The sequence below is a fragment of the Oncorhynchus tshawytscha genome, linkage group LG08 (assembly GCF_018296145.1).
Source record: "Oncorhynchus tshawytscha isolate Ot180627B linkage group LG08, Otsh_v2.0, whole genome shotgun sequence".
Classification (NCBI taxonomy): Eukaryota; Metazoa; Chordata; class Actinopteri; order Salmoniformes; family Salmonidae; genus Oncorhynchus; species Oncorhynchus tshawytscha.
In genome coordinates this window covers 7,716,628-7,733,382 of record NC_056436.1, presented here as the reverse complement: position 1 = coordinate 7,733,382, position 16,755 = coordinate 7,716,628, and the positions used below count along the sequence as shown (strand labels likewise).

Genomic DNA, 16,755 nt, shown 5'->3' with positions numbered 1-16,755 from the left:
AGAGGAGAAGAGGGGACGGGAGAGGGGAGGGTAGAGGAGAAGAGGGGACGGGAGAGGAGAGGGTAGAGGAGAAGAGGGGACGGGAGAGGAGAGGGAAGAGAGGGGGGGGCAGGGTAGAGGAGAAGAGGGGACGGGAGAGGGGAGGGTAGAGGAGAAGAGGGGACGGGAGAGGGGAGGGTAGAGAGGGGGGCAGGGTAGAGGAGAAGAGGGGACGGGAGAGGGGAGGGTAGAGGAGAAGAGGGGACGGGAGAGGGGAGAGTGGGGAGAGAAGAGAGAAGAGAGGGGGACGGTAGAGGAGAAGAGGGACGGGAGAGGGGAGAGTGGGGGAGAGAAGAAGAGAAGAGAGGGGGACGGTACGGTAGAGGAGAAGAGGTGGGGAGAGGGGAGGGTAGAGAGGGGGGCAGGGTAGAGGAGAAGAGGGGACGGGAGAGGGGAGGGTAGAGAGGGGGCAGGGTAGAGGAGAAGAGGGGAGGGAAGAGGGGAGGGATGTTGGAGGAGAAGAGAAGAGAGGGGGGGTAGAGGAGAAGAGGGGGGAGGGCAGGGTAGAGGAGAAGAGGGGACGGGAGAGGGCAGGGTAGAGGAGAAGAGGGGACGGGAGAGGGCAGGGTAGAGGAGAAGAGGGGACGGGAGAGGGGACGGTAGAGGAGAAGAGGGGATGGGAGAGGGGAGAGTGGAGGAGAGGAGAAGAGGGGAGGGGATGTTAGAGGAGAAGCGAAGAGGCATATAAGGAAATGAATTTAGGGGATAAGGAAATCAAATAAGGAGAAGAGGTTAGGAGACAAGGAGATGAGACTTGACTGAAGACCGACTTAAATGCTGGCTGTCCTGGGTATCTCCTGGCTGTCTGCCAGATTCAGCTTCTGACTTGTGGAGAGGAGATTGGAGTCAAGGAGAACAGCTGAAACACACACACCTCACTCACTCTGCTCTGAGCCCCCCCTCCCACACACACCTCACTCACTCTGCTCTGAGCCCCCTCCCACACACCTCACTCACTCTGCTCTGAGCCCCCTCAAACACATACACCTCACTCACTCTGCTCTGAGCCCCCCTCAAACACATACACCTCACTCACTCTGCTCTGAGCCCCCTCCCACACACCTCACTCACTCTGCTCTGAGCCCCCTCAAACACATACACCTCACTCACTCTGCTCTGAGCCCCCCTCAAACACATACACCTCACTCACTCTGCTCTGAGCCCCCTCCCACACACACCTCACTCACTGCTCTGAGCCCTCCCACACACCTCACTCACTCTGCTCTGAGCCCCCCACACCTCACTCTGCTCTGAGCCCTCCACACACTCTGCCTGAGCACACCTCACTCACTGCTCTGAGCGCCCCCTCCCACACATCTCTCTCACTCACTCTGCTCTGAGCCCCCCTCCACACTTCACTCTGCTCTGAGCCCCCCTCCACACTTCACTCTGCTCTGAGCCCCCCCCCTCACTCTGCTCTGAGCCCCCTCCACACCTCACTCTGCTCTGAGCCCCCACCTCACCTCACTCTGCTCTGAGCCCCCCTCCACACCTCACTCTGCTCTGAGCCCCCTCCACACCTCACTCTGAGCCCCCCTCACACACCCCTCACTCACTCACAAGCTCTGTGCACACAGTACACAAGTCACACACACACACACACACACACACACACACACACACACACACACACACACACACACACACACACACACACACACACACACACACGTCTTCTAAAAGGATACATTGACGAACTCAGTTCCTCTAGCTGTAGAGAGGGACAGAGATGTTTCATTACATTGAGCCAAGATACATACACAGAGCATGAGGTGTGTGTGTGTGTGTGTGTGTGTGTGTGTGTGTGTGTGTGGCTTTGTTCTCACATGAGAAGGCTTAGATCTGGAGATTAGGCCTAACTTTGGCCTTGTGAAAACGGAGAAATCCCTGTTTGACACGCTGAGGGAGGCCCTGTGTGTTGGGATCTTAGGGCCGAGACGGCTACCAAGTACTTTCACAGTGTTAACAGAATTTCAAGATCCAACAAACACTTTAAAAAAAGGTAGACTCTGCGATATGACGCAGATGCAGAAAGTAGTAAACAGCCAAGTGGGTCAAATTCCACAACCTCTAAGAGCGTTGAAGCGCGAGGCTCAACTTCTCCTCTGTTTTGGTGTCCTGGTTACCACGCGGTGAACAGAGTGAAGCCAACCACGAGATACAGTGTGTGTCTCACTGAAGTCTCATCTCCGTCATATCAATATCTTGCAGTGCTGCTCGTGGCAACGTAATTAGGCCGATTCTACTTTTACAGTGGTCTAAGTCACTGCAGCGTGGGTTAGAATCCACATCTACCCCTGAAGCGTGGGTTAGAATCCACATCTACCCCTGAAGCGTGGGTTAGAATCCACATCTACCCCTGAAGCGTGGGTTAGAATCCACATCTACCCCTGAAGCGTGGGTTAGAATCCACATCTACCCCTGCAGCGTGGGCTAGAATCCACATCTACCCCTGCAGCGTGGGTTAGAATCCCACATCTACCCCTGCAGCGTGGGTTAGAATCCACATCTACCCCTGCAGCGTGGGTTAGAATCCACATCTACCCCTGCAGCGTGGGCTAGAATCCACATCTACCCCTGCAGCGTGGGCTAGAATCCACATCTACCCCTGCAGCGTGGGTTAGAATCCACATCTACCCCTGCAGCGTGGGTTAGAATCCACATCTACCCCTGAAGCGTGGGTTAGAATCCACATCTACCCCTGAAGCGTGGGTTAGAATCCACATCTACCCCTGCAGCGTGGGCTAGAATCCACATCTACCCCTGCAGCGTGGGTTAGAATCCACATCTACCCCTGAAGCGTGGGTTAGAATCCACATCTACCCCTGCAGCGTGGGCTAGAATCCACATCTACCCCTGCAGAGTGGGTTAGAATCCGCATCTACCCCTGAAGCGTGGGTTAGAATCCATCCCACTGCTATTTCAGCGTGGGCTAGAATCCACATCTACCCCTGCAGCGTGGGTTAGAATCCATCCCACTGCTATTTCAGCGTGGGCTAGAATCCACATCTACCCCTGCAGCGTGGGCTAGAATCCACATCTACCCCTGCAGCGTGGGCTAGAATCCACATCTACCCCTGCAGCGTGGGTTAGAATCCACATCTACCCCTGCAGCGTGGGTTAGAATCCACATCTACCCCTGAAGCGTGGGTTAGAATCCACATCTACCCCTGCAGCGTGGGCTAGAATCCACATCTACCCCTGCAGCGTGGGTTAGAATCCACATCTACCCCTGCAGCGTGGGTTAGAATCCATCCCACTGCTATTTCAGCGTGGGCTAGAATCCACATCTACCCCTGCAGCGTGGGCTAGAATCCACATCTACCCCTGAAGCGTGGGTTAGAATCCACATCTACCCCTGAAGCGTGGGTTAGAATCCACATCTACCCCTGCAGCGTGGGCTAGAATCCACATCTACCCCTGCAGTGTGGGCTAGAATCCACATCTACCCCTGCAGCGTGGGTTAGAATCCACATCTACCCCTGCAGCGTGGTTTAGAATCCACATCTACCCCTGCAGCGTGGGTTAGAATCCACATCTACCCCTGCAGCGTGGGTTAGAATCCACATCTACCCCTGCAGCGTGGGCTAGAATCCACATCTACCCCTGCAGCGTGGGCTAGAATCCACATCTACCCCTGCAGCGTGGGCTAGAATCCACATCTACCCCTGCAGCGTGGGCTAGAATCCACATCTACCCCTGCAGCGTGGGCTAGAATCCACATCTACCCCTGCAGCGTGGGCTAGAATCCACATCTACCCCTGCAGCGTGGGCTAGAATCCATCCCACTGCTATTTCAGCGTGGGCTAGAATCCACATCTACCCCTGCAGCGTGGGCTAGAATCCACATCTACCCCTGCAGCGTGGGCTAGAATCCATCCCACTGCTATTTCAGCGTGGGCTAGAATCCACATCTACCCCTGCAGCGTGGGTTAGAATCCATCCCACTGCTATTTCAGCGTGGGTTAGAATCCATCCCACTGCTATTTCAGCGTGGGTTAGAATCCATCCCACTGCTATTTCAGCGTGGGCTAGAATCCATCCCACTGCTATTTCAGCGTGGGCTAGAATCCATCCCACTGCTATTTCAGCGTGGGTTAGAATCCATCCCACTGCTATTTCAGCGTGGGTTAGAATCCATCCCACTGCTATTTTAGCATGGGTTAGAATCCATCCCACTGCTATTTCAGCGTGGGTTAGAATCCATCCCACTGCTATTTCAGCGTGGGTTAGAATCCATCCCACTGCTATTTCAGCGTGGGTTAGAATCCATCCCACTGCTATTTCAGCGTGGGTTAGAATCCATCCCACTGCTATTTCAGCGTGGGTTAGAATCCATCCCACTGCTATTTCAGCGTGGGCTAGAATCCATCCCACTGCTATTTCAGCACTCTCCTCTTTCTTTCCAATAAACAAAATAAACATGATGAATGGAATCGTCCCACTCCAAAAATATATAGTCTCGTGCAAAAGTATTCAGACCCCTTGGATTTCTTCACATTTTATTGTGTTACAAAGTGGGATTAAAATGGATTTAATAGTTGTTTTTTGTCAACAATCTATATTTTTTATTTATACAAATTAAAAGGTTTGCAAAGTTATTCAGCTCCTTGAGTCAATACACGTTAGAATCACCTTTAGCATCAATTACAGCTGGGAGTTTTTTTTCGGGTAAATTATATAAGAGCATTGCCCACCTGGATTGTACAATATTTGGACAATATTCTTTTTTTTTTAATTCTTCAAGCTCTGTCAAGATGTTGGGGATCATGGCTAGATGGCTGTTTTCAAGTCTTGACAGACTTTCAAGCTGATTTAAGTCCAAACTAACTTGGCCACTCAGGAACATTCACTCTCTTCTCTCAATGCAATGCTCTCTCTATGGGCTATCTGGCTGGCTAGCTAGCTAGCACACAAACATTGCTACACACAATAATATCAAAGCCAATGTCAGCATGTAAAGTAGCTAGTTAGCTGTAAAAATCGCCCAAACAAACTGCACTCTCTCACCATGTGCAACCTGCAGAGTGATGTGCCTCACAGAGTCTGACATTTGCAACGGTAGATTTACTTTGGTGTAGAAACCTTTCCCCATGATACACTATATATATATATAGTGTATGTGGACACCCCTTCAAATTAGTGGATTCAGCCATTTCAGCCTTACCCATTGCTGACAGGAGCATAAAAAAATATATACAGTGCCTTGCAAAAGTATTCGGCCCCCTTGAACTTTGCGACCTTTTGACACATTTCAGGCTTCAAACATAAAGTTAATAAAACTGTATTTTTTGTGAAGAATCAACAACAAGTGGGACACAATCATGAAGGGGAACGACATTTATTGGATATTTCAAACTTTTTTAACAAATCAAAAACTGAAAAATTGGGCGTGCAAAATAATTCAGCCCCCTTAAGTTAATGCTGCGATTACAGCTGTAAGTCGCTTGGGGTATGTCTCAGTTTTGCACATCGAGAGACTAACATTTTTCCCATTCCTCCTTGCAAAACAGCTTGAGCTCAGTGAGGTTGGATGGAGAGCATTTGTGAACAGCAGTTTTCAGTTCTTTCCACAGATTCTCGATTGGATTCAGGTCTGGACTTTGACTTGGCCATTCTAACACCTGGATATGTTTATTTTTGAACCATTCCATTGTAGATTTTGCTTTATGTTTTGGATCATTGTCTTGTTGGAAGACAAATCTCCGTCCCAGTCTCAGGTCTTTTGCAGACTCCATCAGGTTTTCTTCCAGAATGGTCCTGTATTTGGCTCCATCCATCTTCCCATCAATTTTAACCATCTTCCCTGTCCCTGCTGAAGAAAAGCAGGCCCAAACCATGATGCTGCCACCACCATGTTTGACAGTGGGGATGGTGGGTTCAGGGTGATGAGCTGTGTTGCTTTTACGCCAAACATAACGTTTTGCATTGTTGATTCTTCACAAAAAAATACAGTTTTATATCTTTATGTTTGAAGCCTGAAATGTGGCAAAAGGTCGCAAAGTTCAAGGGGGCCGAATACTTTCGCAAGGCACTGTATATGTATATGTATATATATATTATTTTTTTTCGCAAAGTGAAAGTTTGAGCAGTGTATATATATATATATATACTGCTCAAAAAAATAAAGGGAACACTTAAACAACACGAATGTAACTCCAAGTCAATCACACTTCTGTGAAATCAAACTGTCCACTTAGGAAGCGACACTGATTGACAATAAATTTCACATGCTGTTGTGCAAATGGAATAGACAACAGGTGGAAATTATAGGCAATTAGCAAGACACCCCCAATAAAGGAGTGGTTCTACAGGTGGTGACCACAGACCTCTTCTCAGTTCCTATGCTTCCTGGCTGATGTTTTGGTCACTTTTGAATGCTGGTGGTGCTTTCACTCTAGTGGTAGCATGAGACTGAGTCTACAACCCACACAAGTGGCTCAGGTAGTGCAGCTCATCCAGGATGGCACATCAATGCGAGCTGTGGCAAGAAGGTTTGCTGTGTCTGTCAGCGTAGTGTCCAGAGCATGGAGGCGCTACCAGGAGACAGGCCAGTACATCAGGAGACGTGGAGGAGGCCATAGGAGGGCAACAAACCAGCAGCAGGACCGCTACCTCTGCCTTTGTGCAAGGAGGAGCACTGCCAGAGCCCTGCAAAATGACCTCCAGCAGGCCACAAATGTGCAGACTCCATGAGGGTGGTATGAGGGCCCGACGTCCACAGGTGGGGGTTGTGCTTACAGCCCAACACTGTGCAGGACATTTGGTATTTGCCAGAGAACACCAAGATTGGCAAATTCGCCACTGGTGCCCTGTGCTCTTCACAGATGAAAGCAGGTTCACACTGAGCACATGTGACAGACGGGACAGAGTCTGGAGACGCCGTGGAGAACGTTCTGCTGCCTGCAACATCCTCCAGCATGACCGGTTTGGCGGTGGGTCAGTCGTGGTGTGGGGTGGCATTTCCTTGGGGGCCGCACAGCCCTCCATGTGCTCGCCAGAGGTAGCCTGACTGCCATTAGTTACCGAGATAAGATCCTCAGACCCCTTGTGAGACCATATGCTGGTGCGGTTGGCCCTGGGTTCCTCCTAATGCAAGACAATGCTAGACCTCATGTGGCTGAACAGGCAGTTAACCCCGTCATTGAAAATAAGAATTTGTTCTTAACTGACTTGCCTAGTTAAATAAAGATAAAATAAAAACATATTAAAAAAATCTGTGTCTGGGTGGTTTAATACATCATCCACAGCATAATTATTAACGTGATCATGCTTGAAAAAGAGATATTCAATGTCTCGTGTTATTGTTACCCATCTACCAAACACTGCCCTCTCTTTATGAGGCTTTTCAAAAAGCTCCCTGGTCTTTATAGATGAATCTGTTCTTGAAATTCAATACTTGACTGAGGGACCTTACAGGTGATGTATGTATGGGGGACAGAGGAAGGAGTGGTCATTCAAAAATCATGTCAACCTCTATTATTTTACACAGTGAGTCCATGTAACCTATGCGATTTGTTAAGCCACATTTTTGTCCTGAACTAATGTAGGCTTGAGCTGAATAGTTATGGAACTACAGGATTTCTGTTATAATTTCTTATTTATCTTTTAAAAACAAATGTTCTTCCACTTTGACAGAGTAATTTAAGTAGATTGTTGACAAAAAACAGACAATTAAATCCATTGTAAAACCCCACTTTGTAACACAAAGTGGTCTGAATACTTACCTTAACCAAACCTATTGCCAGATCTTACGTTGAGCAGTAGTTTGTCCATGTTGGAGTCGCAGGCGGTCTTCCGTTGGTCCTCAGGCATCTCGTCCACCTCCCCGTAAAGGTCAAAGTGCAGCCGAGCCAACTTCTCCTGCATCTCTCTCACATGTTCCATCTGATCTATAGAACACTCATTACCTAGAGGGAGAGGGGCAGGGGAGAGAGCGGGAGCGAGATGAGGGGGGAGAGCGGGAGCGAGATGAGGGGGAGAGAGCGGGAGCGAGATGAGGGGGAGGAGAGGGAGCGAGATGGGGGCGAGATGAGGGGGGGCGAGATGAGGGGGGAGAGAGGGAGGGAGCGAGATGAGGGGGAAGAGAGGGAGAGAGGGAGCGAGATGAGGGGGGAAAGAGGGAGCGAGATGGGGGGAGAGAGGGAGCGAGATGGGGGGGAAAGAGGGAGCGAGATGGGGGGGGAGAGGGAGCGAGATGGGGGGGGGGGAGCGAGATGAGGGGGGAGAGGGAGCGAGATGGGGGGGGAGGGAGCGAGATGGGGGGGGGGGGAGCGAGATGAGGGGTCATAGATAGTGTTCATGTAAAACTTCACCTGCATACTAACACATAGGTAATATGCTCTTTCAGCAGCAGACGCTTTTATCCACTGAGCCACTGGAACCCTGGTCTCACCAAAGGCCTGTAGTTTTCCATTGTGGAAGTCATTGAGAAGGCTCAGCAGTCCTTTCTCCATCTCCTGCACATCGGAGACGTCCGTCAGGAAGGAGTGTTGGATGGGGTCCGCCTGACTCTGGCCTGCCTTACTGCCTGAAGCCTGCTGCGGTCTGGCCTTCACACCCCTGACACACACACAAGCAAATTAAGAACTTCACCTCAAAGCAGTTCAAGTCATCCAGATGATTATGGTTCTTACCTGCGGCTCTTCCCCTTCTGGCTGGAGTGTGTACCCATGTGGCTGAAGCCCAGATGCCGTCCTGAGGCGGTGCTCTTCCGGGTGCTGGTTGGTGGGGCAGGGGCCTGGTTGGTGGAGGGCCTGGAAATCTTTCTCTTCAGCTTCCTATCCTCCATGGCATCATAATATGTAGTTCACTAGTTAGTAGTTAGTCACTGGACACTCCTGCAGAAAATATCTAGGATAGTAATCAAACAATAAACGGTGACAAGTTTAGTAACCCCAACCTCGCACTAACTTAGCTTACGTTGCAACTGTCAGCTACTGACAACAACACGGCATGTCTGCTAGTGTTGGGTCCAGCTAGTTAACCAACCGAACAAAACCCATAGCTAACAAGTTAACTAGTAGTAGTATCGCGAGGCCTTCCAAGTCTCGTCTTGTTTACCAACTAGTTAACGCGAACTGGTATCTTCTCGGTGCCAACTAAACCCGGAAGTGTCTTTGTAGTTTCACTGAAAAGACACATAAAATGCACATAAAATGGAAAGCAACGTCGTATTTCTAGTTGTCAATAGCTGAACTAGTTGTTGAAAGCGAGAGCAAAGCAGCTAGCTAAACAACGACGTGTTATCGACGTTAGCTAGCTAGCCTAGTTAGCATTGCTATCAAATCAGCCTAAATAACTACACTAGGCTAGCTGATTTAGCTACACAACTTACTACACAAATTGTAATAACATATAGCTAGCAACAGACCTCAATTTTCTCCGTTGTTGAAGTTATTCGTAGTTAGTTCATTCGATGTGAACATATTTTAAACCTGTTTGATCTGTTGTTGTTGTTAGCTTGACTGCGGTCTTCACTAGTTACCACAGCCACGAAGTCGTCCTTATTATTATGACTAAACCGATAGAGGGCGATACATCTGCACCCTCGTCTATGATTTATAACCCAAAATAGTTCATCTGTGTCGTTTTACAGTGGGAGTAAATTAAGCATATTGGGCAGAACAAGCAAGGAGTTCGGTAAAGCCAAACATGAGCTAGTTATATCCTTTTGGCTTGTTTTGTGTGTGAACTAACTCAATTCGACCTTGCACTCCTTCTAAACAAAGCAATATTTGACCACTTTGGCAAAGAGTCAGGTCTATAAAACAGAGTGCACTGTGTTTGTAATAAATTATAGTTTTGAAAGCAGAACAATGTATTGAGATCAGATATTTCATCGATGAGAAAATGAGCAGAATGTCCGCTCATTTTCCTGCCAGTTCCATCCAGTCCCACTACCCGCGACTGGACTTCCTCTCACTACCATATTTGGTGGTGAGAAAACATTCCAAACGGATGCTTCAGCTTTATAGCCCCTGTGACATGTCTGGGTTGCGCCTTCTGTCTGTGGTAGTAGAGCATGCCAGCTTGTTGTCCTAAAACCTAGAAGCCACCTGCTGCTGTCTGAGGCTGAGGAGAAACACAGCAGGTCAGTGGCTCACAGCACCACGCATTAAAAAGGCATGTAGTGGAACAACGGTCAAAGGCACTGCATCTCAGTGCTAGAGGCGTCACTACAGACCCCGGTTAGATTCCAGGCTTTATCACAACCGGCCGTGATTGGGAGTCCCATAGGGCGGCGCACAATTGTCCCAATGTCGTTAGTGTTTGGCCCGGGGTCGGCCGTCATTGTAAATAAGAATTTGTTCTTAACTGACTTGCCTAGTTAAATAAAGGTTAAATAAAAAATATAAACAGCAAAACAACTGTCTCACTTAGTAAAACTATGATAGTTCTCACTCACCAATGTTTTAGTCAACAGCCTTGATTTCCAAGATCACAGAGTGTCTGGAACCTGAACTCTCCGGCGGGGCTGAGCAAGATCACCTGGACAACTGTACCTACCGCTTCCATCCAATCAGCTGAATCTGATCCCCCCCGTCCACCTGGAGTGTGTCCAACCAATGACTTTCCCACGATTTACCTGTGGAGTCCAGAGAAACTCCCCAGTCTGGTCTGGAACACTTGACCTACATTGGGATGAGAGTGGAGGAGGAGCTAAGAGGGGAGAGGGAAAAGAAGGAGAAGAGCTGAAGGAGAGGTGTCATACCCAGTGTATTCCTGGGTGAAATTATTTTGGGAGTTGGACAGAGCTTGGACTGTGTTTTTACCCAAGCTTTTTTTTTTTCTCATCATCTCTGTATTTCTGCATGTTTTTATAGCATGAGGACTGCAGAACTATGTCACAGCTGCATGTTTCTGTCCTCTGTGACATTCATCTGATTAGATCAGAACAGGATGGATCAACAGTGATTCGTGTTTCTGGTTTACATTCCAAAATACACTTATAACAAACATTATAAAAGAAAATAAATACATTAGGCCCCAATCTATGGCTTTCACATGACTGGGAATACAGATATGCATCTTGTTGGTCACAGATGCCTTTAAAAAATAAAAGGTAGGGGGTGTGGATCAGAAAAACCAGTCAGTATCTGGTGTGACCACCATTTGCCTCATGCAGCACGACACATCTCCATCTAATAGAGTTGATCAGGCTGTTGATTGTGGCCTGTGGAATGTTGTCCCACTCCTCTTCAATGGCTGTGGGAAGTTGCTGGATGTTGGAACTGGAACACACTGTTGTACACATCAATCCAGAGATCAATGGGTGACATGTCTGGTGTGTATGTAGGCCAGGGAAGAAATGGGACATTTTCAGCTTCCAGGAATTGTGTACAGATCCTTGCGACATGGGGCTGTGCATTATCATGCTGAAACATGAGGTGATGGCGGCAGGTGAATGGCACGACAATGGTCCTCAGGATCTCGTCACGGTATCTCAAAATTCCAATTGCATTCAAATTGCCATCGACAAAATGCAATTGTGTTTGTTGTCTGTAGTTTATGCCTGCCCATACCATAACCCCACCTCCACCATGGGGCACTCTGTTCACAACGTTGACATCAGCAAACCTCTCACCCACACAACACCATACACGCTGTCTGCCCTTTGCCCGGTACAGATGAAACTGGGATTCATCCATGAAGATCACACTTCTCCAACGTGCCAGTGCCCATCGAAGGTGAGCATTTGCCCATTGAAGTCTGTTACAACGCTGAACTACAGTCGGGTCAAGACCCTGGTGAGGACGACGAGCACCCAGATGAGCTTCCCTGAGACTGTTTCTGACAGTTTGTGCAGAAATTCTTCGGTTGTGCTAAACCCCAGTTTCATCAGCTGTCCAGGTGGCTGGTCTCAGACGATCCCGCAGGTGGAGAAGCTGGATGTGGAGGTCCTGGGCTGGTGTTGTTACACGTGGTCTGTGGTTGTGAGGCCGGTTGGACATACTGCCAAATTCTCTAAAACAAAATTGGAGGTGGCTTATGGTAGAGAAATTAACATTCAATTCTCTGACAACAGCCCTGGTGGAGATTTCTGCTGTCAGCGTGCCAGTTGCACACTCCCTCAAAGCTTGAGACATCTGTGGCATTGTGTTGGTGACAAAACTGCACCTCTTAGAGTGGCCTGCTATTGTCCCCAGCACCAGGTGCACCTGTGTAATGATCATGCTTTTTAATAATATTCTTGATATGCCACACCTGTCAGGTGGATGGATTATTTTATTTTGGCAAAGGAGGTATGTTTTTTTTTGTGCTTATGAAACATTTCTGTGATCTTTTATTTCAACTCATGAAACATGGGAGCAATATTTTACATGTTGCGTTTATAATTTTCAATAAAATAAAATATATCAATTGTGTTCATTGTTTTCACAGCCCTTTATGTAATGAGACTAAAGACAGGTTTCACATGATGGATTTAACATGTTTGGAGAATTTGACATAGTGGGTTCCCAACTTGACTTCTTTGACACATGCTGTACATTATGAGAACAATGCAGTTTAAAGACATTCACCTTTGGATAAAAGAGTCCTATCTCAGTCTACAAGGTTTTCATTGGAATCCATTAGGGAGTCAATGATGACTGTGGCTCTATGAACAAACCTGCTAATCAACATGTTTGGCTTGGAGTCTTGCATCAACAGTTATCTAGCTGCTGTGGTAATGGCAGTAATACCCAGGATGTAAACCCCAGGATGTAAACCCCAGGATGTGTAGACCCCAGGATGTAGACCCCAGTTATCTAGCTGCTGTGGTGAATGCAGTAATACCCAGGATGTAAACTCCAGGATGTAGATCACAGTTATCTAGCTGCTGTGGTGAATGCAGTAATACCCAGGATGTAAACCCCAGGATGTAAACCACAGGATGTAGACCACAGTTATCTAGCTGCTGTGGTGAATGCAGTAATACCCAGGATGTAAACCCCAGGATGCAAACCACAGGGTGTAGACCACAGTTATCTAGCTGCTGTGGTGAATGCAGTAATACCCAGGATGTAAACCCCAAGATGTAGACCACAGTTATCTAGCTGCTGTGGTGAATGCAGTAATACCCAGGATGTAAACCCCAGGATGTGGAACCACAGTTATCTAGCTGCTGTGGTGAATGCAGTAATAACCAGGATGTAAACCCCAGGATGTAAACCCCAGGATGTAAACCCCAGGATGTAAACCCCAGGATGTAGACCACAGTTATCTAGCTGCTGTGGTGAATGCAGTAATACCCAGGATGTAAACCCCAGGATGTGGAACCACAGTTATCTAGCTGCTGTGGTGAATGCAGTAATACCCAGGATGTAAACTCCAGGATGTAGACCACAGGATGTAGACCACAGTTATCTAGCTGCTGTGGTGAATGCAGTAATACCCAGGATGTAGACCACAGTTATCTAGCTGCTGTGGTGAATGCAGTAATACCCAGGAAGTAAACCCCAGGATGTAGACCACAGGATGTAGACCACAGTTATCTAGCTGCTGTGGTGAATGCAGTAATACCCAGGATGTAGACCACAGTTATCTAGCTGCTGTGGTGAATGCAGTAATACCCAGGATGTAAACCCCAGGATGTGGAACCACAGTTATCTAGCTGCTGTGGTAATGGCAGTAATACCCAGGATGTAAACCCCAGGATGTAGACCACAGTTATCTAGCTGCTGTGGTGAATGCAGTAATACCCAGGATGTAAACCCCAAGATGTAGATCACAGTTATCTAGCTGCTGTGGTGAATGCAGTAATACCCAGGATGTAAACCCCAGGATGTAGACCACAGTTATCTAGCTGCTGTGGTGAATGCAGTAATACCCAGGATGTAAACCCCAGGATGTAGACCACAGTTATCTAGCTGCTGTGGTGAATGCAGTAATACCCAGGATGTAAACCCCAAGATGTAGATCACAGTTATCTAGCTGCTGTGGTGAATGCAGTAATACCCAGGATGTAGACCACAGTTATCTAGCTGCTGTGGTGAATGCAGTAATACCCAGGATGTAAACCCCAGGATGTGGAACCACAGTTATCTAGCTGCTGTGGTGAATGCAGTAATACCCAGGATGTAAACCCCAGGATGTAGACCACAGTTATCTAGCTGCTGTGGTGAATGGCAGTAATACCCAGGATGTAAACCCCAGGATGTAGACCACAGTTATCTAGCTGCTGTGGTGAATGCAGTAATACCCAGGATGTAAACCCCAGGATGTAGACCACAGTTATCTAGCTGCTGTGGTGAATGGAGTAATACCCAGGATGTAAACCCCAGGATGTAGACCACAGTTATCTAGCTGCTGTGGTGAATGCAGTAATACCCAGGATGTAAACCCAGGATGTAGACCACAGGATGTAGACCACAGTTATCTAGCTGCTGTGGTGAATGCAGTAATACCCAGGATGTAAACCCCAGGATGTAATACCCAGGATGTAAACACCAAGATGTAGACCATCAGGATAAAGAGTTAGTATTTTGTCAGGCGTTATCTATTCAGATTCACCAATGTCCCACCTTTCTGAGAACATGGAGACACCAACAGAAGGTTGGTTGAACCTTAGAAAGTAATCCATCTCTATTTTTTCTCCTTCATGCTATTTTGACTATCAGGGATTCAACAGTCGTAGTCAGGTTTTTTTTAAATAAAATGTGTTTAATTTAATCAGGTGTCACGTTCGTTGGAATGAGGGTCCGACCAAGGCGCAGCATACATAGAGGTCCACATTATTTATTAGAAAGTGAAACTTAGAAAAACCAATAAAGAATAAACGAACCGTGACGACAATGCAGCCCTAACAGGCAACTAAACATAAACAATATCCCGTAACCCACAGGTGGGGGAAAAAATGCTACTTAAGTATGATCCCCAATTAGAGACAACGATAGTCAGCTGCATCTCATTTGGGAATCATACAAAAAAAAAAACATAGCAAAAACAACCTAGAACTCCACATAGAAAATATAAACTAGACTAAACCCCTATTCACGCCTGACCTACTCTACCATAGAAAAATACAGGCTTTCTCTGGTCAGGACGTGACATCAGGTACTTTTTTCATATATATTATAGTATAATAACTGACATCAGGTACTTTTTCATATATATTATAGTATAATAACTGACATCAGGTACTTTTTCATATATATTATAGAATATTAACTGACATCAGGTACTTTTTCATATATATTATAGTATATTAACTAACATCAGGTACTTTTTCATATATATTATACTATAATAACTGACATCAGGTACTTTTTCATATATATTATAGTATATTAACTAACATCAGGTACTTTTTCATATATATTATACTATAATAACTGACATCAGGTACTTTTTCATATATATTATAGTATATTAACTGACATCAGGTACTTTTTCATATATATTATAGCATATTAACTAACATCAGGTACTTTTTCATATATATTATAGTATAATAACTGACATCAGGTACTTTTTCATATATATTATAGTATAATAACTGACATCAGGTACTTTTTCATATATATTATAGTATAATAACTGACATCAGGTACTTTTTCATATATATTATAGTATAATAACTGACATCAGGTACTTTTTCATATATATTATAGCATATTAACTGACATCAGGTACTTTTTCATATATATTATAGTATAATAACTGACATCAGGTACTTTTTCATATATATTATAGTATAATAACTGTTTTCACTCAGTACTAGAAAGGTGTTCTTTATGTTTTGTTCAGTGGTTGGCGGTGACATTTGACTTTTGTGGAAAACAAAATGTGTTAACCGAGCTGCATTATCTAACTAACCTCCTGCCAAATGTATGACCATATATTAGAGACACATAATTCCCTCAGATTACACAGATCCACAAAGACTTTTGAAAATAAAATAAACACGAATCAACTCCCATATCTGTTGAAATACCGCAGTGTGCTGTCACGGTAGCACGATTTGTGGCCCGTTGCCATGACAAAAGGGCAACCAGTGGAGCGCAAACATTGTAAATACAACCAAAATGTCTATCTTCTCCCTACTATTCGTACTACAACTATTGGCATATTGTTTAAACACTGATAGCTGATAATATAACACTTGTAATGACTTTATCCTTTTGAAACCTTTGTGAGTGCAATGTTTACTGTTCATTTCTAATCGTTTTTTGTTAATGTTGGTTTCTTCTCACTTCTGTTTGTTGTTTATTTCACTTGCTTCGGCAATGTTAACATATGTTTCCCATTCCAATAAAGGCCCTTTGGATTTAATTTAATTGATATGAGGACTCATTATGGACATACTCCATTCTAGCATGGACATTGCCATTGAGGGCTTCCACCATTTTAAAGTAGTTGTCACAGGATTCTTCCTGGGAAGGAGAGGCGGACAAAATGCAGCGTGGTTATAATTCATGGTTCTTTAATAATGAAACTATACATGAAATAAACTACAAAACAAGAAACGTGAAAACCCGAAACAGTCCTGTGTGGTACAAACACTGACACAGGAGACAACCACCCACAAAGCCCACCACAAAACAGGCTACCTAAATATGGTTCCCAATCAGAGACAATGACTAACACCTGCCTCTGATTGAGAACCACATCAGGCCAAACACAGAAACAGACAAACTAGACACACAACATAGAATGCCCACTCAGATCACACCCTGACCAAACAAAACATAGAAACATACAAAGCAAACTATGGTCAGGGTGTGACAGTAG

At 46.1% G+C, this 16,755-nt stretch overlaps 1 protein-coding gene across 5 annotated transcripts; it reads right to left on the bottom strand.

The window, feature by feature from the left end:
- Window positions 1-732: 732 nt before the first annotated feature.
- ccdc28a (coiled-coil domain containing 28A) lies at window positions 733-9,568 on the bottom strand. Of its 5 annotated transcripts, none has more exons than XM_042325166.1 (6): window positions 9,413-9,568; window positions 8,676-8,892; window positions 8,435-8,601; window positions 7,767-7,949; window positions 1,728-1,750; window positions 733-864 (listed from the first exon to the last, which is right to left on the bottom strand). In XM_042325166.1, the coding sequence occupies exons 2-4, from the start codon at window positions 8,828-8,830 to the stop codon at window positions 7,768-7,770; spliced, it is 504 nt and encodes a 167-aa protein (XP_042181100.1). In that variant the 5' UTR covers window positions 8,831-8,892; window positions 9,413-9,568; the 3' UTR covers window positions 733-864; window positions 1,728-1,750; window position 7,767. The 5 variants fall into 5 exon arrangements, with proteins under 5 accessions (XP_042181100.1, XP_042181101.1, XP_042181097.1 ...); XM_042325167.1 differs by having other exon boundaries at window positions 733-860; XM_042325163.1 differs by having other exon boundaries at window positions 7,795-7,949.
- Between the last annotated feature and the right edge of the window lie 7,187 nt (window positions 9,569-16,755).